This window comes from Tetrao urogallus, assembly GCF_951394365.1.
Source record: "Tetrao urogallus genome assembly, chromosome: 1".
Lineage (NCBI taxonomy): Eukaryota > Metazoa > Chordata > Aves > Galliformes > Phasianidae > Tetrao > Tetrao urogallus.
In genome coordinates, this window is record NC_136813.1 from 895,238 (window position 1) to 919,022 (window position 23,785).

The window sequence follows — 23,785 nt, forward strand, 5'->3', positions numbered from 1 at the left end:
TCAGTTCATCCGTAGCCTGGTGTCCCGATGATCCGTGGGGGTGACCATCTCGTTGGCATAGCCATTTTCAGAGCAGAGGGACAGCTCGTCTGTGGTCTCCACGCCGTTGTTGATCTCTGGGGAGGGTAAAGGAGGGGGGGACATTGTCACAGTGGTGCGAGATACAGGAGACCCTCGTGGATGAGCAGCCAGTAAAATCATAGCATCGCCTAGGTTGGAAAAGACCTTCAAGAGGATCCGGTCCAACCACCAACCTGACCTCCAAATCAAGCCACATCCCTTAGTGCCACATCCATGTGCCTTAAGCTCCACGAGGGATGGGGCTCTGCCACTTCCCTGGGCAGCCCACTGCAATTCTCGACCATCCTTACTGTGAAGAACCTCCTAACATCCAGTCTGAATCTCTCCTGATGCAATTTGAGATTGAGATCCATCTTATCCTAAAGGGATTTCCCTCTGGCTTCAGTAGCATTAACCCGATTTAAGATCCAGCAATGAATTACCTCCAAGCTGGAGCTCATCTCTAAATTTCAGATCCTGTAAGCTCCATAATCACCAGAGACAAAACTGGACCTTGCCATACATGTGATGCTATGCTGAATTACTCACCTTTGGAAAAAGAAATATCTGAACATCATCTCTACCCTATTTGCTGCTCTGGAACCGGGAAGATTCCTGTAGTCACTGTGGAAAATACACACCCACTGATGTTTTAATCATGTCCACCAACTCTAAGTGAAACCGTTTGTTTCAGAGGCACAAAATATTAACATGCACCCCTGACCTCAGAAGGTGCTTTGTTTCTAAGAGATTTCATGCCTAGAAAACAGTGGGGAGGCTTAATTTTCCTCTCATCAACTGCTCTCTTACTCTGTTTTCCCTGGGTTTAATCCTCATTTTGACCATCAATGGAGGGTAGAATCAGGCCTGCTTTCCTCACAGTAAAATCTTTGAAGCACAGCTTGTCTTCGTACAATAAACCCTGATCCCTGCTGAAGATCTCCAGGAAAAAAAGCCAATAATAGAGCCCAAAGGCAGACTACAGTCACATTCCTTCAAACGTGAGCATTCCAGCTTCACACACCGACTTTAGCCTTGTAAAACTAAATGTTTCCTTTGTACAGATGCCTGGGATCTTTCTTGGAGGTGGGCTTGGACAGACACACTAAGAGGAAGATTGCTGCATACCAACATGAAAACCCGCAGCCATATGGGAATGAGGAGCCAGAACCACATCCCAAAAGTGACCACGTCTCACAGCAGGGTCAGTCCAGCCATCCCATCCCACCAGTGGGAGATGAGACCCACATCAAGGTGTGGTACTGAGGGAAATGGTCAGTGGGGGTGGTGGAGGAGACCTTTGGGATCTTTGCCAACCTTAATGAGCCTGAGACTCTGCTTCCTCCATCAGCAGAGTGACAACTGAAGGATGAAGCACAGAGCTTCGACTGACCGGCCCTGATCCATACCTGAGAAGATCAGCTTCTCCTTCATGATCTTGACATCCCGACTGGACCGGCGGACGGCAGCACTGAGCATGATCTGCTCTGGGTTGTAGGTCCTGATGTTTCCTAAGCGCCACCTGCAAGAGAAGAAGGGGAAATCAGGGGCTGGGTCTCCCCACCCCTGACAGCATCCTCAAAGTGCTCACCAACACTGGGAAGACCAAGTCCCGGAGGCCCTCAATGCTTTCGTGCCCTTGTACCAACACAACCCCGGACGGCAGGAGGATGTTTGGAGATGAGCATGTGGTTTCAGGGAGGGTACAAACATAAAAAGGAGTCATCTCCAAACCGCCTTCAGCATCCCAATCCCACTAATTCCAACAAGGACTGCAGGCACCCCAAACCCTTCTGCACCACATCAGCTGGACAACTGCACTAAGGAGGTGAACTGTTTTGACTCTGAGAGTGGTTCCGAGGGAACAAAGACTGAGCCAAGTGAAGGAACTTCTTTTTCCTCGCTTGCATTTGTAGGAGAAGAGAACTCAAATTAAAATTAAAGTCTCAAACCTGAGACACGCAGCAAAGACATCAGCATGAGATGCTTGGAAGGAAAGCACGAGCACTCCCAATGCAGGTAGATCTTTATGTACGATGCCCCTGCATGGAATTTACCTCAGGGCAGTTCCCTCCCCAGTTGCCAGGTCTTTGCTTAAATGCTTCCAGCCCAAAATGCACACTTTTTTTCTTTAGCTTCACCAAAAATTTCCATCACGTGAATGACAACGTAAAGCTGATGAGAACCTGGCTGCACATGAACATCGGCCAGGCTTTTTGTTCTGAAAGTGCACATAAAGAAAATGCAACAACAGCAGCAAAGCTAAGTAGGGCTTTGCTTTTAAAGCTCTTTTTCACCCCGTGTGCGTCTCCGTAACACAGATCCTCAAAGAAAATACAGGAATTGGAGGAATGTTTCCTTCAAATAAAGGGAAATCGGGGCTTAGTGGGTTTTCACAGCCCCCAACCCACCAATTTGTTCCACCTCCTGCACACAGAGGAAGGTTTTCAGCAATTCCCATTCTCCCTGCCGGAGCCAGGGACGTAACAAAACTCTTTGGTGGAAAAATAGCAGAGATTCAGGGCAGCCTATGGAGTTTCTGATCTTCTGGCACCATCTAGTGGCTACCCACCAAATAAAAACGTGATATTCCTGCCTTTTATGGGTTTTTTTGTTTGTTTTTCCTTTTTTCTTTTGGGTGGGGGTGAGTGACAGCTGCCTTCTCTTACATTTCCAACCCCCTCCCCATCCCAGGAGCAGATTTGAGAAGCTCCACACCAGTCTGGGCCCACAGCACGGGCCTGAAACAATCATAGATGAGGTCCTGGTGTTGTTCCATTCAAAATAAAGTGAAATAAAAGGAATCTGTCTGGTGCTGATTTCCATGGTTTCCACTTTATTTTTCCCAAATCCCAATGGGTGACACCACACTGTTGGAGCACGGATGAAGACAGGGCTCTGCTACAGAGGGCAGATGGGGTGGGATGGTGTGGGATGGTCACAGTGCACAGCTCATGGACCCGTGGACAAAAGCAACCCAGAAGGAGCACGAGGAGGTGGAGAAGATATTAAAGCATAAAAAAAACCCCAAGCCCCCAAAATGATTTTTCTTTTATCACCATCATCTAATCTGAGCTACTTAAACTTGGAAGATGGCCATTTTTCCCTTACTGTCCCACACCGGCAGATCCAGTTAAGATCAATACGTGCACAGGGTCTCACAGGATAAGAAATTCCTTAATCAGGACCAAAAAACGTTTTGGCACCATGCTGGGTCTTCCCTGTGCCCACAGCATTAGGACATGGAGCATTAGGTTGGATTGCATGGCCTAGATGCAGGGTGATCTCTTGCTCGAGTCATCTCACAGAGGGCTTGGGTCCCTTGAGGGCACAGAGCTCTGGACAGGATGCCCCAGCTCAAGCACTCTGACAGCTTTTGCACCACTTCTCTGGGTGATATTTGTGCACACACCTGAGCTGAAGCACACTGACTCCAGGTGCCCTCTGAGTTCTCTCCCCTAACATTTTGTGGCCCTTTTCTGGGCTAGTACGGAATGTTAGTAGGTTCAGTCAGGACTTGCTGAGCATTCAGGAGGGAATTTCAGCTCCAGGTAAAAGGAGCAGAGCAGGGCTCATAGCTGGGATGCATTTTCGAATGGAATGCACCCAAGGAGGAACATCAAAACCAGCCCAAATTTGCAAGGGTCATGCAATTACTCAATTAGCTTCTACAGCTGCTTGCAGCTCCATGCAAAGCAAACCAAGCTCCCAGTACCACCCCCATTTTAAATACCCTCTTAGCAGAGGTGCCATCAGTCTATTTAACCATGATGTGACACCAATCTACGCTGCATGAAACATTTTCTGCTGAGCTCAATAGACTTAGGGTCACCAGGAAGCTTATTTAATAGGAAATAACACCTCTCCTACCCCCTTGGACTCTGTTGTGACCGGTCACATGTGCAAAAAGGGCAGCCCAGAGCAGGGCTCGTTGTGTCAGACAGACAGCAGGTTGTTCGTGTTCTGGGAGGCATCAAAGCAGACCAGACGGACATGGGATAGGAACAGACTAAAAAATACTGGGACAACAACACAGAGACAGCACACACCATGTTAGGGCCAGGACTAGGGTGCTTGGGTTGAGGAGAAATGGAAGGGAAAGGAGATGGGAGAGGACAGATTGGGGAAAAAATAGAGTTGGTTGGTACCAAGGTCATAAAATGGTAGTGAGCAAAGAGCCAAGCCAGACACAACCACACAGTCCCCATCCTGCTATTCATAGGATCATACAAAGACTTGGGTTGGAAGGGACCTCAAGGATCATCAAGTTCCAACCCCCTGCCACAGGCAGGGCCGCCAACCTCCAGATCTGATACAAGACCAGGTTGCCCAGGGCTCCATCCAACCTGGCCTTGAACACCCGTTGTCTAAAGCCTGACCAACTCCTCCATGCCTCTCTCTTCTCCCCACCCACATGAAAAATGCCAGAGAGCAATGGAGAGTTGAAAGGAGGAGAACACTCAGCCTCCTTGTCCCCATTTTGGTGAGGTGATGCAAGGATGGAACACTGCAATTCCAAGTACCTGGTGGAGCAGGCGATGCTTCCAGATGGCCAACCCCAACCCCAAAGGTGGTGGGTAGGGGAACGGGGGGGCTGAGCACACATAGGGAGGAGCCAGTCCTCAAAAATGCAACCCCATGGTGCCAAGCAGAAGGAATGGAGAAGGTAACATGGAGAGTTTGGTCTGAGTAAGGACATGGTAAAGGCTTTACTGCAGAAAGGTGACAGTGCTTCCCTCCAAGGGGATGAGAACTACCACTGAGAAAACAGTCAACGCAAGGAGAAATTTGGGTTGGCAATTCATGGCACTTCAAATCCAAAATCCCAGGCTCATTCCATTCCTGGGTTCACTGCTGTTTTTATTTTCAGACTGTATTTCCAGTTTCATAGTAGTGTAACTGGGAAAAGCCTCCAAAGCTCCAATGAGTGCAGCAGTCGTTGAGCCAAACCTGTTCAGCTGTTAGACCTATTAATTAACACCCAGGCTGGAGAACTGATACTTGATATAATTGAACAGGTTACATTTTCATCTTATTTAGCATTAGCCACCTTAGAAGAGGTTGGTCCCCAAAAACCTCTGGTAAACGCAGGAAGAGGATATTTTGTAGTGAAATCATTTCCACGGAGAAAGCATCATCTCCATGGGGAACTGCCCAGTTTCAGCACACTGCAGGACCTCAGAACAGGGCTGTGTTAAAGGGCACAACTTTGATCTTTGTAACGAAAGGTCAGATTGCCTTCAAAGCATCCACCAGCTTCAGCATCAGGCTCCCGTGGTGCTCGTGGCTATGGACCATGCAATGTTCTGACTCTTATGGTCCCCCTGTGAAGCCAGATGTTTGAAAGCATCATGGAAAAGCTGCGTCCTGCACTGTCTGTCTGCAGTGAAGCCATAGCAGAGAGGGAGAAAGAAAGAGAGAAAGGAAGGCTGAATGAAAAAGAGAAAGAGGAGGAAAGCACCAGAATTACCTGATCATGTGATAGCTGTGAGATGCCAGAATGCAGCAGAGAGAGAAAGAGGAGGAACATGCACAACAGTCAGAGCAGTAAGAAAATAAACAAGGCAAAGAGGCAAAAAAGATTGGTTAGAAGTCATCACAGTTGGTATTTCCCTCCTGGAAGGCCTGGCACGATCCTGTTCCCAGAGCTGAAGTAGAAGAGCAGGAGCAAGCCCTGCCCTATGGAGGAGAGACAAGCCATGCGGAGGAGAGAGACAAGCACATCGAAGCCGTGCCTCTGGTCCCACCCACCCCCTGGTCCTTGCGTGGAGGAAGCAGCTCTGTTTTACCCCAAAAAGGACTTCAGGAAGAAGTACACACACATACACACACATAAAAAAACCCCTAAAACAAAAGCACATGACGTACTGAAGGCCAAACGTCAAGCCCCACTTTGTGGAGCTGAGTCGCGTCAGCAGGGAGTCGATAGGCAGCTCTGCTGAGACTTGGTTTTGGCACAGACTCAGAGCTGATACCCATTCTTCTGCGTGGTGAAGCAGCCGTGAAGAGCAGGGAAATGGGCATCTCCTAAGTGGGATGCACAAAGCAGGAGCTCTCGGGAGGGCAAGCCTTTTGATGTAGAAAATCCAGCTTCTGACGCTAGAGTTATTCTCCTTCCTTCCACTGACTTGGGGTTGAGCTGTCCCAAGGGAGAGAAATCCCAAAATCCTTCCACTCCTCACCCTGATTCTTCTCTCCCTACTCCACCAAACCACCTCCAAGCTGGAAAAACATTCTGGGGAGAGGAGCAGTCCATATATCAGAATGCCCATGAAGCACACCTATAGCCGACAGTATGGCTTAGTTTAACTCTTTTGGATGTGCCCTGTGGGCATGATAGAGAAAGCCTGGCAAACCAGCTTTGGGAAATGATGCAAAACTCTTCAGATGGTGATGGGTCTGTGGTTGGACTGGATGATTTTAGAGGTCTTTTCCAACCTTAATGATTCTATGCAGTATTTCATTGCCATGACCTTTAAATTCTGCTCTTGACAGAAGAGCATTAAGGAGCTCAGTCCCTTCCTTCAGCCTCCTCAGTGCATTTTTGACCCTGACTGAGAAATAAAAGTCTGAAGGGCAGGGAAATCTCTTATTAAATCCACTGATGAAACTGAGGGATTAGAGGAAGCTTCCAGACAACACAGCCACCACGTCCACCTGGAGAAAAGGTTTAATCGGCTGCAAGACGTCTGAGCAAAATTATGAACAGATTGGTTAATCTCATTTAGGTCATTGGTTTTGTTAAGTGTTGGTAAATCGAATCTGTGAGGGGTTTGAATCTGCTTCTCATCCTATTATGCTGTGCTGGAATGGATGACCTACTGGGCACTGGTCTACCAGCCTGGGACTGTGCGAGTTGTAAATTTAGAAGGACATAATCAACAGACCCAACATATGGCCTGAAGTCAAATCCATAGCAGGTGTTGGCAGGAGCAATAGCCTGCTGTAGCGTGGTGAAAATGCCCAGGTAATTATCTGCCCTGGGGAGGGAAAGGAATTGCTGCAAGCAGATGATCTGGGGCAGCATGACAGCAAGATTACTGGCTCATAAAGCTGAAGGAAATGAAATTGCAACTCCTAACACAAAGGCATTTTGGAGATCAAGAAAGAAGGAAAGCACAAGCTTCTTGCTGTCTCTAGCACAGTGCTTTGTGCATGCTAAAGCAGGTGAGATTACAAAGCCGGGCGAAGAGCGAGGTGCAATTTCAAAATGACATTTTCCCAGGGGAAGGCTGCTGCTTCTCACTGGAGGAAGAGCATGCCTCCTCCTGAGCTCGTTCTTTCCCAGAGAGGGTTATTTCAGTGTCATCACTGACAGCTAAAGTGCCTCTTAGGAGAGCAGGCACATCACCAGGAGGACGCAGTCATTTCCTCCCTTAGAATCAAGAGGGTGGTTTGGCCAACTCTACCATTAGCAAGTGGATTTATCTCCTACTGATTCATCGGTGTCTTAAGCCTGTCCTGCTCCCAGCCTTTCTGCTCCATGTCTGTGTTCAGGGTCCTAGAGGCTTCTGCCTCCATGTTTTCTTTGAAGAAAAGGGGATTTTTTTCTCCAAGCATCCAGTTGGGCAACCGATTGGATCTGCTAAGCTGTAACAGTTTTGCATCACTTACGTAACTCTCTTCATCCTAATGGAAACCAACTGATTTTAGAAAAGCTAAAAGACAACCCTGCTGTAAAAACTATAACTGCGGAAACTCAAACCATTTCCTCACCTTTTCTATAGCATTTAAACTCCTTGATGTCCATTTCCCCAAAAACACTTCAGGTTTCTCTCCCACGCACATTTATGAGAAGAGCAAGGAGTCTGCCATTCCTGCTGTGAGATCTCTTATTCCTCTTAAAAGCACTGACTTCATCGAATTCAAATGTCATCTCAGAAGTGGAATTAATTACTGTTTGCAGTCTTTGGAGGAATTTTTAATCAGTTTTCCTGCTATGGCAATCCACATGCTTGAGGAGCACCACAGTCCTCTCTTCCATCTCCACCCCACACTCTCAACGAAAACACACACCACAAATACACGAGAGCTGAGCCACAACAATGCTACTTACTTCTGGAATATAAAAACTCCTACAATTATGATAAATGAAATGAGATCGGATGTGATCCAGATCAGGCGGTACTCGTCTGGAGGCTGGAAGACAAAGAACAGGAGCAGATCTTAAAGCTGTGTATATGCACAGGGAGATCAGACACTGCTGAAGTCACCACCAGGGCAGAAAGAATCACTGAACAGCTTGGGTTGGAAGAGACCTCAAGGACCACGAAGCTCCAACTCCTCTGCTGCAGGCAGGGCCACCAACCTCCCCATTTCACAGCAGCCCAGGCTGCCCAGGGCCCCATCCAACCTGGCCTTGAACACCTCCAGGGATGGACGGGGCATCACAGCCTCTCTGGGCAGCTGTTCCAGCACCTCACCACTCTCTGAGTAAAGAAAAGCACAGAGCTGCAGGGGTCACAGATAAATTCATGTTTACGACATTTCTAATGTCAGCCTGTCACTTGAGGTGGCATTATCAGGAAGCAAACAGGAAGAATGTTAAGCTTTAAGCATTTTGCACGTGCTGATGTTTCCTCAGAGCTTTGTGGGCTGGAAGCTCCCTATCTCAGCTGTACCTCAAGGTGAGGTGAGAGGCTCTTTGGAAATCCAAGCCTGTGGGAAAACAAAAAATATTTCTGTCGATTTCTGTCTTTTAAGGCACAGGCAACTCTTGCTACATTTGCTGGTCTAAGTAATAACTATTAATAATCAACTCCTGATGGTGCTCAGAAGACACCCACCCATGACAGCCACCAGCAACAGCCAACAAACTTCTGCTTGGCCAGCCCAATCCTGGAGGACACGGTCCCAATTAAGGAAAAGGTTTCTGATTTATTACCAGCCCAGGCACAAACATCCCAATGGCCAATGCCATTAATGAAGACAAATAATATTTAATTGGAGAAATAGAACACAATGCAGAAAGGGGAGTTCATGCAGCAGCAGGGTGACAAAGGTAAAACCAGTTGGGAACCACCAACATTGCTACCTCTGTCTCCCAGAATAGAATAATTAGTTTTTCTGGTCACTGCCTCTTTGTGTGTCTCAATTTATCCAGCAGGAAGAGCAGGGCAGTGCTTTAATTAGCTAACACTTCTGATAGACATTTCATCCTTTATTTTCAAACTTAATTATGGAAAAGAGACCTTTGACTTTGTGTTGATGCTGCAATAACACCTGTCTAATTTTCTGCATTTATTAAGACACAAAAATGCCTTTTTTTCCTGATTGGAGAACACTATCATAGATGTTTTGAATGAAAACTCAGGAGGCTTCTAGGACAGAAGAAAATCTACACAGCTAAGTTTTTCACTTATCCAAATTAGTATTCCACAACAACACCCAAAGTATCAGGTTCTTCTGTGGGGACAAAAGTTGCATTTCCCATGATATATCCCGAGGAATAAGCAGACATGAACAGAACCTTCTGGGCAAACTCTAGCACTTTATATTGATGATTGAAAAAAAGAAATCTGTAACGCCCATAAAATCCCCAGAAAGCTCAGAGTTAGCAAAGATTTTATGAGCACAAAAGCTGGAATCCAGAAGGCAACCCAAACCTTTCAGGAAGAATCTCAAAAACGCAGGCAGGATGGGTGCACCACACTGGGCACTCATGTTAAGGACATCAGGTTAGAACCCCAACTGAAGCTTTCCACTTCCAAAACCCTCCTCCATGGGATGCTGTGTTGGAATTCCAACAGATGGGAGAGCCCTAGGAGGAGGGCTCCAAGCATCAGCTGCTTTTCATAGCTGTCAGTGAGGATTTTGGAGTAAAAAGCTGCCAGTGATGTACCCAAAACTCCTGCCAACTGTAGAGGAAGACAGATGTTTGCAGCAGCAGAATTCAGACAGTGACAATTTCTGATGCCAACAGATCAGTCTGCTGACCATTTTCAGTTTTCCATGCTTGTTTTAAGCTAAGACTAATGACATTCACAGATGCACAGATGTTCATTCATCCAGGCAGTAGTCTGGAGGTCCTACCTCCAGCTGAAGATGCAGATAACACCTCCTGAATTCCCCCTGTGCTCATCTTATTTCCCCTTTCCCAATGGGATCTCCCAGAGCAGTGGCAAAACAGCTGCCTCCTGTCCTACCCCCACAAAAATCTGTTACCAAAAAATAGCCCCATGATATCCATGTACACCTCTGCAGCTGAGCTTGTTTGGGGAATACCATGATACAACTATTTTCCCTCCTCTCCAATGTGAATGTTTTGTTTGGTTCAGAGACCCAAAGTGCTAGCAGAGCTTTCAGAGGGTTTCTTGCCTGTGTGATGGGTAAGGACTCTGTTCCTAGTATGGAAACGGAGTAGCCAGAGGTAAAATCTGTCCTCATCTGGTATTAAAACCAGACAAAACTGCAACTCTAGTAGATGCCCAGCAAGTCTGGAAAGATGTTTTTACACTGAAGGAATACAAAAAAGTTGGTTGGGTTAAATGAGGTCCCCAAATACTGCATTGGGAAAGAGCTGAAAGAAGGTTTTGTGCGTTGATCCTTCGCCATCTTAGACATACAGAGGGTGAAAACACTCAAGGCCACATTGAACCTGAACATCCTTGGAAAAAGCCCCTGGTAATACGGATGCAGTGAACAACCTTTAAACCTTCCCCATGGTGTTCCCTACTTCCAGGGGTCCACGGCACCTTGCTGTGCTCTGTGCTTACCATCAACCAGATGGGAAAAGGCACCTTGCGAAGGACGTGGGAGCTGTCGGAGGTGACCGACGGGACACCAGTGCACCACAGGATGGAGTACAGCCAGGGCTCATTCACAGTGTACAGATTCACGCTCAGGTTTGCTGCCATGTAGTCTCTGCCAGAAGGAAGAGAGAGTGAGGGATGAGTCCTGCAGTCATCAGTGCCTCATCTCATTGAATCGTAGAATCATTACAGATGGAAAAGACCTCCAAGAACCCCACTCCAATGTGTCCCACCGTGCCCTCTGAACAAGTCCCTCAGTGCCACATCCCCACAGATCTGAGCACCTTCAGGGATGGTGACACCACCACCTCCTTGGGCAGCCCGTGCCTGTGCCCAACTGCTCTTTGGAGAAGAAATTGTTCTTAATATTCAACTTGAAATCTCCGTCTCAGAGAGTTCTCATCATCATCTGCACTGCTGAAACGCAGACATATTAGCTATGAATCACATGAAGTAGGTTTTTAAAAGGGCACAGTCACCTCATAGGCAAGCCAATGGCACTGCAGTCAAGTGGTTGGAATGCACAAGCTTTCTTTTCCTCCCAGGCACTACCTGCCCCAGGACTCAGCCTGCTTCAGACACATCATCATAAAGGACAGATACAGCACCTCATCATGCTGATGTAAAATTAACATCTACCTCAGATGCTCATCATGTTTCACAGGCAGTCTGCTTGACTAAAAACGGATCGAGTTTGCAACATGAGTTCCTACAGTTCCCATGCCCTTGTTTTAGGGACAGTTGCAGGGATACATCTTCCAGTTTCCAAAGCAGGCATATGGTCCTCTCCAGGAGACAAAGCAAACAGTTAGGGGCCATATTCTCAGTTCTTCTCTCTTTCCAGCCCCAAATGTATAGTAAGACAAATCATTTAAGTATATATATATATTTTCCATCTGAAAACATGTTTCATTTCTCAAATACTTATGCAAGGAATAAATTTGAACTCCAAAAAAGGGAAAAGGTCTCTATGAGAGACAACCCACGCTTTCTGAGAAAAGGGCAAAGCCATGAGCTAGCACTGTGTACAGTTCAGATACACACTGCCAGAAGGCTGCACATGCTGTGACAGTCTCATTAAAGACAAGGCCTAACCACTCTAAGCAGGTGACAGCAACAGAACATGTGAATTGTCTGCCAAAAAAGTTCTGAGAACTAGATTAGACACCGGACTAATCAAGAATCTGCCACAGAAGCTCTGGAGCAGATTAACAGATAACAGGGCAGCTGCTGACGGAGATGAAAACAAAGTCACCTTTTTCCAGAGATAACAATGGAATAAGAAATATTCAAAGATCTGTATTTCAGAAAGGATCATCATATATGAGACACAGATGTGGCACTGAGGGACATGTTTGGGGGCAACGTGGTGATGGGCTGACGGTTGGACTTCATGATCTTAGAGGTCTTCTCCAATCTTAACGATTCTACGAGGCAAATGAGCAACCCTGGGAACAGCCTGGATTGTGGGTAACGGGAGGGACGAGCTGGCACAGCTCAGGTTTTTTAACAGCAAGTCCATCCGAAACAGTGCTTGTATACAGACAGGTCAAGAAAGATGCTGCTGGGACAGGGATGCACACGTGGCTGTAGAGCAACGTGCCGCCAACACCACATCCAAAGGGAGGACTCTACCTGACATCCTCATTCGTGACCTTGGTGTAACGCAGGTTGAGTTTCACGATGCCCTTCTCTCTCAATCGCTCTGCATCCAACTTGAGGCCAGAAGTCTGCTGGAAAGCTGGAGCAATCTGCCTGACCAGCTGCCGCTCCGTGTCCGGCAGCCACATCACCTGCAGAGGCAGAAGGAGGTCAAGGCAAAGAGGGTTCACAAAGCAGGTAACACCAGCCAAGGGTTGCAGATAACCAGTTTACATTAAGCCAGAAGCAAATATGCACGATAGATTCTGCCTTATTTGTCATACAAATAGTCTAGGAGAGGCACACAGCCTCCTGGATTTATATCCAAATGCACTTCAGGATGGTTGGGGAACACAGAGAAATATATAATGCATGAAAATTTAGAGGTGAAAAGGGTTGAGGTAGAAACAGATCAAGCCAAGGGCTCGTGAGGTGAGGTCTAGTGTACCCCACACCTAACAATCTGTCTTCCCTGCCCAATTCAGGGCACAGGGACTAATGCTGACAGCACAAGATGGTGCAGGAGAAGCCTCTCAACATCCCATGGCTGAGATCTGTTTTATTCACTCTCTTTCATTAGGGCCACATCCCTTCTAACCCAAGGCAAGGATTTCCCAGATTTCACAGCAGGCTTTGAAAATGTGTCAGATCAATTACTGTTGACAGGCTCAGGGGCCAGGCATAAAGTGGATGCAGGAGCAGGCTGGGCAGTTCTATCAGTTGTGCCATACAGAGAGGTTGGGATGATTATGGCAGTACCACTGGGCTTTACATTGCTTTAACCCACATGTTTAAGACCTCATCAACACTCATTAATGACCAAACGTTTGGCCTCAAACTTGGGTGAAAAATACAGCTTCACCACCCCCACATCTCTTTGCTCACAGTTTTTCCAGTGCCCTTCATCCCCCTGTGGAAGTGGATAGTGATGGGACAAGGGGGAATGGTTTTAAAGTGAGACAGGGGAGGTTTAGGTTGGATATGAGGAGGAAGTTTTGGAGCCAGAGGGTGGTGAGGCAGTGGCACAGGTTGCCCAAGGAGGCTGTGGATGCCCCATCCATCCCTGCAGGCATTCAAGGCCAGGCTGGATGTGGCTCTGGGCAGCCTGGGCTGCTGGTTGGCGACCTGCACACAGCAGGGCTTGGAGCTGGATGAGCGCTGTGCTCCTTTGCAACCCAGGCCATTCTGTCATTCTGTGATTCTATTAGAGGACAAACTAACGAGGCTGGCTGGACACTGACTTCTAGCTCTGTGCCACTGCAGTTAACTGCTTGGCAATTATAGGAAGGAAAGTCTGGAGGAGGCCTCCCTTTGCTGGTCCAGTTTATGACTGCTATCTCCCATCCATCAGACATGCAGCTATGCAAAGACCTTGGGTCCAGCCTGCAAGCATTTTCCTCCCCAGCACAACTTCCAAGTAACATCCCAAATCAAGCATCCAAATGGGTCAAACGAGGCACTCAAGAACTCGGGGAACCCATAAGGATGTTCAATTCTGGAAATACCACCAAACTCACAGATCTTTGCTGAATTCCCGACGCCAGGATCGTCTTCAGGGTGATGTTGATGTAAGACGTGTAATAGGGATGATCTGGTGGCAGGTCCTGGAAGTTCAGGATGAGTGATGTATTATCCTTGATCACCTCCAGCATATCTGCTAGCTTGCAGACAGACTGGTTTGCAGCTTCCAAGTAGTCAGACCTTGAGAGGGATCCAGCTGTCCAGAAAGGGTCGTTCTGAAAGTAAAAGATGCCAGCATTACCACCATGAAGCACAGGCTCCCTGGGTGCAGGTGGAGCTCCTTTTCCATCCCACCATAGCAACAGTGGGGGATGCTGACAACTACACTCAATGCCATTCTAGGACTTTGTTGAAGTGTTTTTCCATGCCTCGGTTTCCCCACCCAAGGGAACTAAGAGCAATATGAGAGGAGCTATGGGATGCTGGAGCAGATGGACTCTCCTGACAAAAGGACATTTAGAAATGACTGTGTCTCAAAGGACATCTCCAAAACCAGCCTTCCAGCTGCTGTCTTTGTCTCTCTCACCTAGCAAGAGGCATTGTCACAGCATTCCCATTCCAACAACCACATCTGTAGGCCCAGCAAGTCTCTGTGCCACAGCACACGCAGCTCTTATTCAGACTTCCCCACCACAGATCAGAACTGTGGTGATGCTACTACAGCTCAGGTTACTACCAGGCAAGCACTGAAGGACCTTCAAACAGCCACATGAAACCAGTACCTGAGCTTGCATCATTGCAGTAAGCCATGATCAGGCTTGCTGGAATGTGCCATACTGCTGCAGCCCTCCTTCCAGACCACAGTTAATGCTCTCCAGGAAGGTTATGGCTGCAGGCTACAGAAAGAAAGCCCACCTGTAAGCTGGCTGAGCACCAAAAGATGGACCAGCCCACCCCAAGGCAATTTCTTCTCCCTTGGACTTTGAAAGCTGAACATCTCTGTGGATTTTTCTTTCCATTTTAGAAACAATTACCTCCAAGTATAAATTAAGGAAAAAGTAAAACACAACAGTCTCTTTTCTGTTTCCTTTATAGTCATATTTCCCTTTCCAGGGGGATGTTAGGAGTCCTGAGTAGTATCAACCAGGCATTAAGGTCCCTCCTTCCAAGTGGCAGAAGGAGCAGAGAAAAACAATCTCTCTCCCCTACCCCAGGTTGCAAGGCAGAGAGAGGACCAAGCAATCAAATTCCCATAGAGTGCTCCTGGGGGCTAGGCCACTGCTCCAACCTTTGTGCAACGCTACCTAAAGACAGCTGCAAACGCCTGGGGTGGGATGTCAGACTACATGATTAGTAGTGGACTGAACTACATACAATTCATAGAGGCTTGGTCTAGATGCAGTTCAGACCACCCTACTGAGAAGCTACCTCACAGAGGGTTTAGGCAGAGCTTTCATCCCACGAGCGTGGCTGCAGGACATCCTATAGGTACGTACCCTTAGGAACCACTCTCCAGCATTGAGCATTTCCAGGTCAGTCCAGTTAAACATGGAAGAGTGTTCGTAGGCCCGCCCTGGAAACACTTCCTCCACATTCGTTGTTCTCCTGAGTGTCTTGTCATGCATCAGAAATGGCACTCCATCATAGCTGCAAACACACAGACTCCATTACAGGTTGAGACAAAAACCATGTAACACTTTGCTAGAGAAATGGCATCTCCACTCCAGCTTCTCCCATGGCTTTAAGGACCACATTGAAATCATTGTCAAGATCTTGACCAACTCAACCCATCCCCAACAGCCTCAATACCAGGTGAAATGAGATTTACCCGGAGGAAAAATGTTTTAGATGCATTAGTCCATCCCACCCTTCTCCAAATCATGGATTTTTTGGGTGCCAAACTCATGCATCACAGAATCCCAGAATGGCTGGGGTTGGAAGGGACCAACCTCCTTCTGCAGACAGAACTGCCACCCATTGAATAACACAAGAGATCAGGTTGCCCAGGGCCCCATCCAACCTGGCCTTGAGCACCTCCAGGGATGGGCATCCACAGCTTCTCAGCTCAGACAAGACCAGCCACCATGAATGCTCAACACCAACCTAAGACGCCTGCAATGTCTGTAGCTCCAAAAACTGTCAGTGTTTTTCCATACTTTGCATCCACAGACATATGCATCCACACAGGTACAACTATTCTCAAATGGTTAATAAGTAGATGATGAGCAAGATTTTCAATAGCTCTCAGTCTACCCAGGAACTTAATGTTTATGAGCTTCCAACAAGATTCAAGGGCTACAAGCTACTAAAATTGCTCTTAAATAATCTTTTCCATTTTGAAACTGGTTTGAGAAGACACCCATGCTCACATGAGCAGCTATGCTCACGCATCTTAAAGAAATCCATCTTAAAGAAAACCCACCTCTCAGAAGAAACCAAATAGCCAAGTGCACACCCTGTGGTTTTTAAGCCACCTAGATAGAACAGAACAGCAGTTTTGGGAAGACTATGAAGCTCTTCAAGCTTTCTTTCAGACTAATTTTCAGTCACTGGATCATTGGTGGGATAATGAAGGCTTTTATTAAAGGCTGGAGGACAATTGTCTGCACTCCAAAATCAAGATAAACTCTGCACAGCCAGCCTGATTACAGTGACATTTTCCAAAGCAAAGTGCCCATCTTCACTAGGCAGATAATGTCCGGAAATGAGATGGGGTTAAAAAACAAAACCCATCTGAATTAGGAGACAACTCTGAGCACTCACCCACAGAACTACAGGGAGTACAAGCCAACAATTGGGGATGATGGAGTAAATGCTGTCCCATCTTTATCACTGCCTGCTGAAGTCCCTTATCACAAAGGTCACTCGCATCTTATTTGCTGTTTCTGGAGCACATCATGCCAACTGTGTCCCTCTCCATCCAAAGCAGCATGCTGACACAGCAACACCATGCTCAGCCGTGCACTTCTGCAGTCAGAAGAGTTTTTAATATTGACAATCAAAAGGAAGGTGCTAAGAAACTGCAGTATTATGAGCATGGACTGTTTAAGGAAGATAGGAGCTCAAGCCTTAACATCTTGCAGCAGAGCATCATTAGATACCGCTGAGACTCAACCACAGCACGGAAACTAATGGGGCACTTCACACTGACTCCCTTCTGCCCATTCCCTCCCCGTACAGAGCTGCTCAGCACAACACAGAGCGAATCACAACCAACATATTAGCAGGTATAGGTCAGAAGAAATAATTCAGAGTGAGAAATCAGAGCTTCGGAAGAGAGGTGAGAGGAGATGGAAGATGGGAGGGGAACATGCAGCGATACTATGCTATTTATACTTGAAGCAAAGAAGCTTTGAATGCAGCAGTGCTGGCTTTGTAACCAGAACCACCCAGTTTGGAGCATCACTGGATAGGGAGCAGGATGTGATGTATGTGACTATGTCCCAGTGGCCTACCTATATTCTTCAAGAGGAGGAATGAGTGGGAAGTATGGAAACATCCTAGGAGGTGAACTGAAAGTGACCCAGCAAGACACAGGCATGAAGAGCACTGCTCAAGCAAACTCTTCCTAAAACTTCTGCCAGCTGTATTGATGGCTCTGGTTTTGGTCTGGAGGTCACTGAAGGCCTCTTTTTATAGAGCATCTTGGGTCTCCCCTGAAGGGCCTCAGATAATTGATCCATTAAGAGCATCATCATTTGAGCTGTGCGATGCTTGGAATGCTCCTCTGAGATGCCTGGAGGGTGGCAACATGGAGAGCTCTTGGATCTTTTCAAGCTCTCCTCCTCCCAGAGTCTAGCCTTCTCTCTGGTCTGGGATAAAGGAGGAACCTATTCAGTTACCCTTTCACAACGATTAATAATGTAATTTTTGAAAGAAGCATTTTATTGCTAATATCCCAATTCTTCCTTCGTTTCTCCACAATGACTCCCCAGGGGAAGAAGTTCCTTCAGTTTTCATGTTCTTTCAATTAGGGAAAGAAAGAAAGCACCATGGCAGTTAAGCTCCAGAATCTCTCTTCCACCAGGCAAAACTACCTTTCCAACCTTCAAAGAGAGCAGGGAAAAAAAAGAGAAAGAAAATACCAGCCTTGTGTCCTGATTGTTTTTATAACTGGAACTCAGAAAACTGAGGGACCACCAAGATAAGGCACTACCTCTCCCTTCACACCACTTCCACCCTCTTGCAATACATGCAAAAAAACAGTTCAGAAAGGAAGACTATTGGACAACAATCACACTCCTGGAATAAAGCACGGCTCTCAAAGTAACTCTAAATGACATCTAAATTGGCCTTGTCAACTCAACACTTGCCTGCAGGGAAAGATTTTTCGATGGGCAACTGTCTGACCAGGTTCCTCCTTCCCTTGCAGTAATGTGAAGTGAAGGAGGGCAGGGGAATGATTTTACTCCTGTGCTGCTAAATCACTGTAGACAGTTTTGCAAGGCTGGTAAAACCCTCCTGAAGACCTGCAGCACAAGGAAGTCACTTTGAGATCACTTCTTTCTCTGCACTGCCCAGTAAAAGTCATTTTTAAGCATTTCTGCCTTTTCCCAAGACCAGTTGACTTCAAGCCACGATAGAAACCAGGTGCAGTGTGTCACTGTAGTAAAGCAAGTTCTAGGATAAACAGCATCTTCAGGTTAATTACTATTATTTTTGTAAGAAAAGGAATCCAGGTTCTTTCAACTGGACAACTTCACCTTCAACCATCATCTCAGTGGAATGATTTGTAGCATCAGTGCACTACAGGTAGACACAGCTAGGAGTTCATGGAATCACAGAATCATTACAGTTGAAAAAGACCTCTAAGGTCCCCAAGTCCAACCCCAAGCCATCCCACCCTGCTCACTGACCACGTCCCCTGTTACCACATCTACCCTCTTCAGGAACACCTCCAGGGATGGTGACTCCTCCACCTCCACGAGCAGCCTGTTCCAATTGGTTACTGCTCCTTCTGAGAAGAATTTTTTTCTTATATTCAACCTAAGCCTCCCCTGGGAGTTATCAGATACATTCACCATGAGAGCCCCTTTCAATGGGAAAAACCACTATCAACCAGACAGCAGATGGAGACCCGACAGCACGGTTTGGGCTGTGCATAGAGAAAGCCTCCATGCTCACACCAAGTATGACTCTGGCTTACCTTAGTACAACATCAGCCTGGACTCCATATATCTTCTGCTCCACCGCCTTCTGGAAGGACATCAGTGTATTTTCTGGTGCCAACTGTGACCCAAGAAAAAAAGAGCAGTAAAAGTTTAGTAAGTGGGCACACGTGTAAAACACAAAGTCTGAAGATGACCAATTCTTCTGACCCCACTGAGGGTCTTCCATGCTCAAGATGGAGCTCAGTGCAGGCACATATAGCCTGCAGCACTAGAAAACCAAACAGGAAATTGGTGTATGAGAGATTTGCTCAGTGTGGTCCCCACAGAAAGGACCCACAGAAAGCAATCATTCATGTGATGCCAATTCTCTATCCACAGGCTCTGTGTAGAGCTACCTTAATGGTTCTTTATTCTCCTGCTTTCCTATGCAAACAGTGATTAAGATCTCACTATGGAAAAAAAGAAAGTCTGTAGATCAGGGTATAACCCCTACCATGGGGAACAACACGACTGCAGGTCCTGTAGAAAACATTTCATTGTCACATCCCTCCATCAGTAAAGCAATCAATCATTAAAAACAAATAACAGTTGATTTCTCTTAATAACAAACATTCCAACAATGAAGCAAAATTAGCCTTAGGCCTAGAAAATGTATCCCTATAGTAATCACAGATGAAGACTCAAATGTTAGTTCAAATTCATCCCTGTAAAATGGACCAGATGGCAGCAGAATTAAGCTTTGTTAAAAACAATACAGGATGAGAATGAATGCTCTGTTTTTTCCACAAAATCAGTACAGTTAAATCCAAAATGCCCATAAACTGACAGGCAGAGCAGGAAAAAAATCCAGACAGCTACAGAGAGAACCTGACAGGCTGCACTGAAACACAAGCACACCAAAATAAAGCAAGTTTGAAAAATCATTTTCTTATTTTCCACTTCTGCTGTCAGGTTTAGTGCACTTGTCGCATCCTCTTCTTCCACTCACCCCATAAGGAACAGTAATTTCCATCAAGGGACAATAAGGATTCACAAGCCGTGATCTTTAATGGTCGCTTAGCGATTGGGAAGAGGATAACTTTAAGAACAAAGACCTAAAGGCACTGTGCAAGCAACATGCACAATAAACTTTTATATTTAAGGCATCTGCCCAGAGAGGCTGTGATGCCCTGTCCATCCCTGGAGGTGTTTAAGGCCAGGTTGGATGGGGCCCTGGGCAGCCTGGGCTGCTGTGAAATGGGGAGGTTGGTGGCCCTGCATTGGTGGGGGGTTGGAGCTTCGTGATCCTTGAGCTCCCTTCAACCCGGGCCATTCTGTGATTCTATGTTTCTATGATCTTGAAGGCACCTTCATTTTCTTATTAACTGATTGATTTAAACACTCAGGTTGACAAGCACCTTCATTTTCTTATTAATTGATTGATTTAAACACTCAGGTTGACAAGCTCTGGGGCAAAATAACCCAAGCAAATGCTGTTCAGAAATGGCAGCAACACAACCTTGGTACAGATACAGAACATTTGCACTGAATGCCTCTGGCTCAAATCACACACCAATATCAGTACATTTTTCTGTTCGTTCAACAAAATCAACACTGAGGTGCATCATCTTCCCCTTAAGAAGCTCCCAGTCAATGCCTGGCTTGTCTAGGCAGGAACCAACATCCCACCACATTCCCTCGCCCAGCCCTGCGCTGGTTCACACAAGGTCAGATGAAAAGAGCTTTTTGCAAGAGATGCACGATGCCCAGAGCTGTCACCAGGGAGCAGCAGCCCCACGAGGATCCCAACCTCAGCTCCTCAGCTTCCAGCATCTCGAGTTTCTTCTCCAAGTAGCTCAGGTTTCCTCGGGGTGAGCACTGCAAGGCGATCCACTGCTCGGTGCTGGGCAGCGCTCAATATTTGCTTTCAGAGGCTGCAGGGGTTGCAAGGAAATAAAGCAGGTAGTGTTCAAACCAGAGACTGGAAACTCAAAGGCGATGCGAGACCACCAGCCCAAGCCAGGAAGGGTTGGTGGCTGGATGCAGCACAAGTCCCAGCTCAAGAGGTGACACCAAGCTGCAACCAAACCCGTGTCCCTATAAGCAGCCTCACTAGGGATGCAAATGTGCCAGAAATAGAAAACAAAATGTGCTGAGTTGTAAATCATCTCTTGGGCGAAGGAAGACTGGAAAAGGCAGGCTGGACTGCCTCCACTAAGCAATCGATGTAAAACCCTTCACCAAGGGTAGGACAAAGATGAAGGGCACTGCTGTTACCCACCTGTGCAATTAAAAGCCCACGCTGCGTGAAGCAGGGCTAAAGGAGGGCAAAGAAGCCTGGCCAGAACAGCAGTATCCCTCTGTAAAGGTGGGGAAGGGTGGCCAAAGTCTCCTCTATCAGCTAGGCTGGGAAAAATGAGTTTAGACAGAGCCAAGACTGCACACAGAGGTAAAAAATGAAAGCCACATTGGAAAACAGTCTTCTGGAGGTGGGATTTTAGGATTTCAGACTGTCATATAAAGATAGCAGGGATGCTCATACATCGTAGTGGCAGTGCTGTTTCAGAACACAGTGCACTAAGAGATATCACTGAGCCTAACCCCAACTGAGACGAGATCCCAGTCCCAGGAGTGGAATATTTCACTCCTGCATCACCCTCAGTCCCTACACAGGTTGCAGGCCAAGCTTTGCTCATCAGGGACAAAACTGAACCCCATCAGAGTGGCATGCAGGCGATAGATAAGAGGCACATCTATTCCTTTCCAAGGAACTCAATCTCCAGGAACTAACAAGTTAAACAAACTCAGAGAACTCCATGCAGGTCTATGCTGGAGTTGGACTCGATGATCCTCATGGGTCCCTTCCAACTCAGGATGTTCTATGATTCTATGTTGCTATTTCAGCTGTTCCAAAAACAGATTGACACTTCAGTTCCGACCATCAAAATGCACTCTTAGGAGCTGTAACATCACCTTAATCACAACCACTAGAAGTGAAGAGCATCACCCTGCAGAGCATCACACATGGGAGAACATCCCTGGCTGCCCTGAGCCAGCAAGCAGCACAGACGTCAGCAGAGGTGTTCTCTGCAGTGCTGTGCCCCACAATGGTGTCATGTCCCATCAGTGTAAGTAACTGCATCTCCAAATGAGTCCATCATTGATGTGGAAAGCTGTCCTTGTGGTCCTTCTAACCTTTTCAGCTGATTCTAGCCTCAAGGAGACCGAATGAGACACTCACACCAATGACACAACCCAGTAGATTTCAATTAGAAGCCAAGAAGGCAAACTTAAATCTGTCCCTTAAAATCAAATATTGCTTGTTCATAGAATCATAGGATGGCTTGGGTTGGAAGGGACCTCAAGGATCATCAAGCTCCAACCCCCAAGTTCCTCTGGTACTGGAAACAGCACCTCTCTGTACAGTGTGAGCTTGTGAATAGGGAAAATCAGAGTAACAGATGTCTGCACTGTCCCTGCCTGTGTCTCTCCAGGAGAGATGGAGCTGAAAACCCCAGATTCTGACTGACATGCAGAGATGTGTCTGAGGAGGACAACAGTTGGTGCAAAAGTTGCATGCTTACTGGTCTACAGCAAAACTGCAATAACTAAATAAATACATAATCCTGCTTGTGTTCCCCTCTGTCTCTGCCCACTTTGTCTGATGACTTTCCTCCTTAACACAATGCCATCAAGCAAATTATATCTAAATCCCAAATCTGGGTTTGCAGCAATCCAATGCAACTGGACACAATCTGTTGATTAAGAAGTCAGCGTTGTGATGAAGGAAGCAATGACCTCCAAATCTATTCCAGCCAACTATGCCAACTTCCACTGAAGGCCACAGGCAGCCCCCTGTGCAGTTTCTTAAAGCTGTTCCTCCTCTGCCCTTGGTTTGATAGCTCCAAACCCCTGCAAGAATCAGCCTGCTATTCAGATTTCTCCTGTGGGTGAAGACACAGCAAGTAATTTCTAGAAAATTGCCCATGAATGAACTCATTTTGACTATTTCTGTGCTCAGAAGCAAATACTTTCAAAAGGAGCATTGAAGTCAAGAGCTCTGGACCTTCCTTAATGAATACTGTGAAAGTGCACAGCCAGCTGGACATCATACACCGCTTTCCTTCTAATTAGCACTGCATCATTGCATCATTTGCATGTTAGGGAGGCTAATGATGAAGCCTGCACAGAAGAAGCAAATTTGTTCCAACCCCTAATTGCAGTCACAACAAGTTTTAAGGATTTTTTTCCCGTCCATAAGCATCATTTAAAAATTTGGGTTTAGTTCTCCCTTCCCTGTTGTCTCCTTGTGAGCCAGTAACTGGACTCAAAGCACAAGGAGTGATGAGGGCAATACCTGAGAATTGGAGTTTTCCTTCCACGAGAAGATGTCTTTTGGATGTTCTCTTTGTGGCTGGGATCTGCCAGTACTTTTACTTCCATTATTAAGGTCCCACTATGCCACGATGAGGCACAAACAACACTGCTTTTTTTAAAAAAGCATCTTTAATCCTCAGTAATTCAAGGTATTTTACAGAGCACCTGCATCTAACATTTCTAGAAAATGCTCTACTAGACTGAAAAGAAGTGAAAAGGTGCAAAGCAATAATATTGCCTTGGAGAGCAGGGTAGAATTTTAAGCAAAAAACCATGAGAGATTTAATGAGAAAGCATGTGAGATCTTATTTTTGGTGTATCACATGCAGAAGCCAAACCCTGATTTAATTAAAGAATGGCTTTGTATAGACTGGTTCCAGTGAATACAAGCTCCTCTCCAGGTCT

General features: G+C 46.6%; 1 protein-coding gene across 1 annotated transcript in view; it reads right to left on the reverse strand.

Annotated features, from left to right (window-relative positions):
• The window catches only part of GDPD5 (glycerophosphodiester phosphodiesterase domain containing 5), a gene marked incomplete at both ends in the record, with an annotated part of 96,813 nt that continues 73,028 nt past the window's right edge, over positions 1–23,785 (reverse strand). Inside the window, 8 exons of the mRNA XM_079549170.1 lie at positions 1–116; positions 1,470–1,582; positions 8,117–8,199; positions 10,776–10,923; positions 12,447–12,604; positions 13,970–14,188; positions 15,410–15,560; positions 19,060–19,142. Coding sequence (XP_079405296.1) covers positions 1–116; positions 1,470–1,582; positions 8,117–8,199; positions 10,776–10,923; positions 12,447–12,604; positions 13,970–14,188; positions 15,410–15,560; positions 19,060–19,142 — 1,071 coding nt within the window. The remainder of the gene's footprint in view (positions 117–1,469; positions 1,583–8,116; positions 8,200–10,775; positions 10,924–12,446; positions 12,605–13,969; positions 14,189–15,409; positions 15,561–19,059; positions 19,143–23,785) is intronic.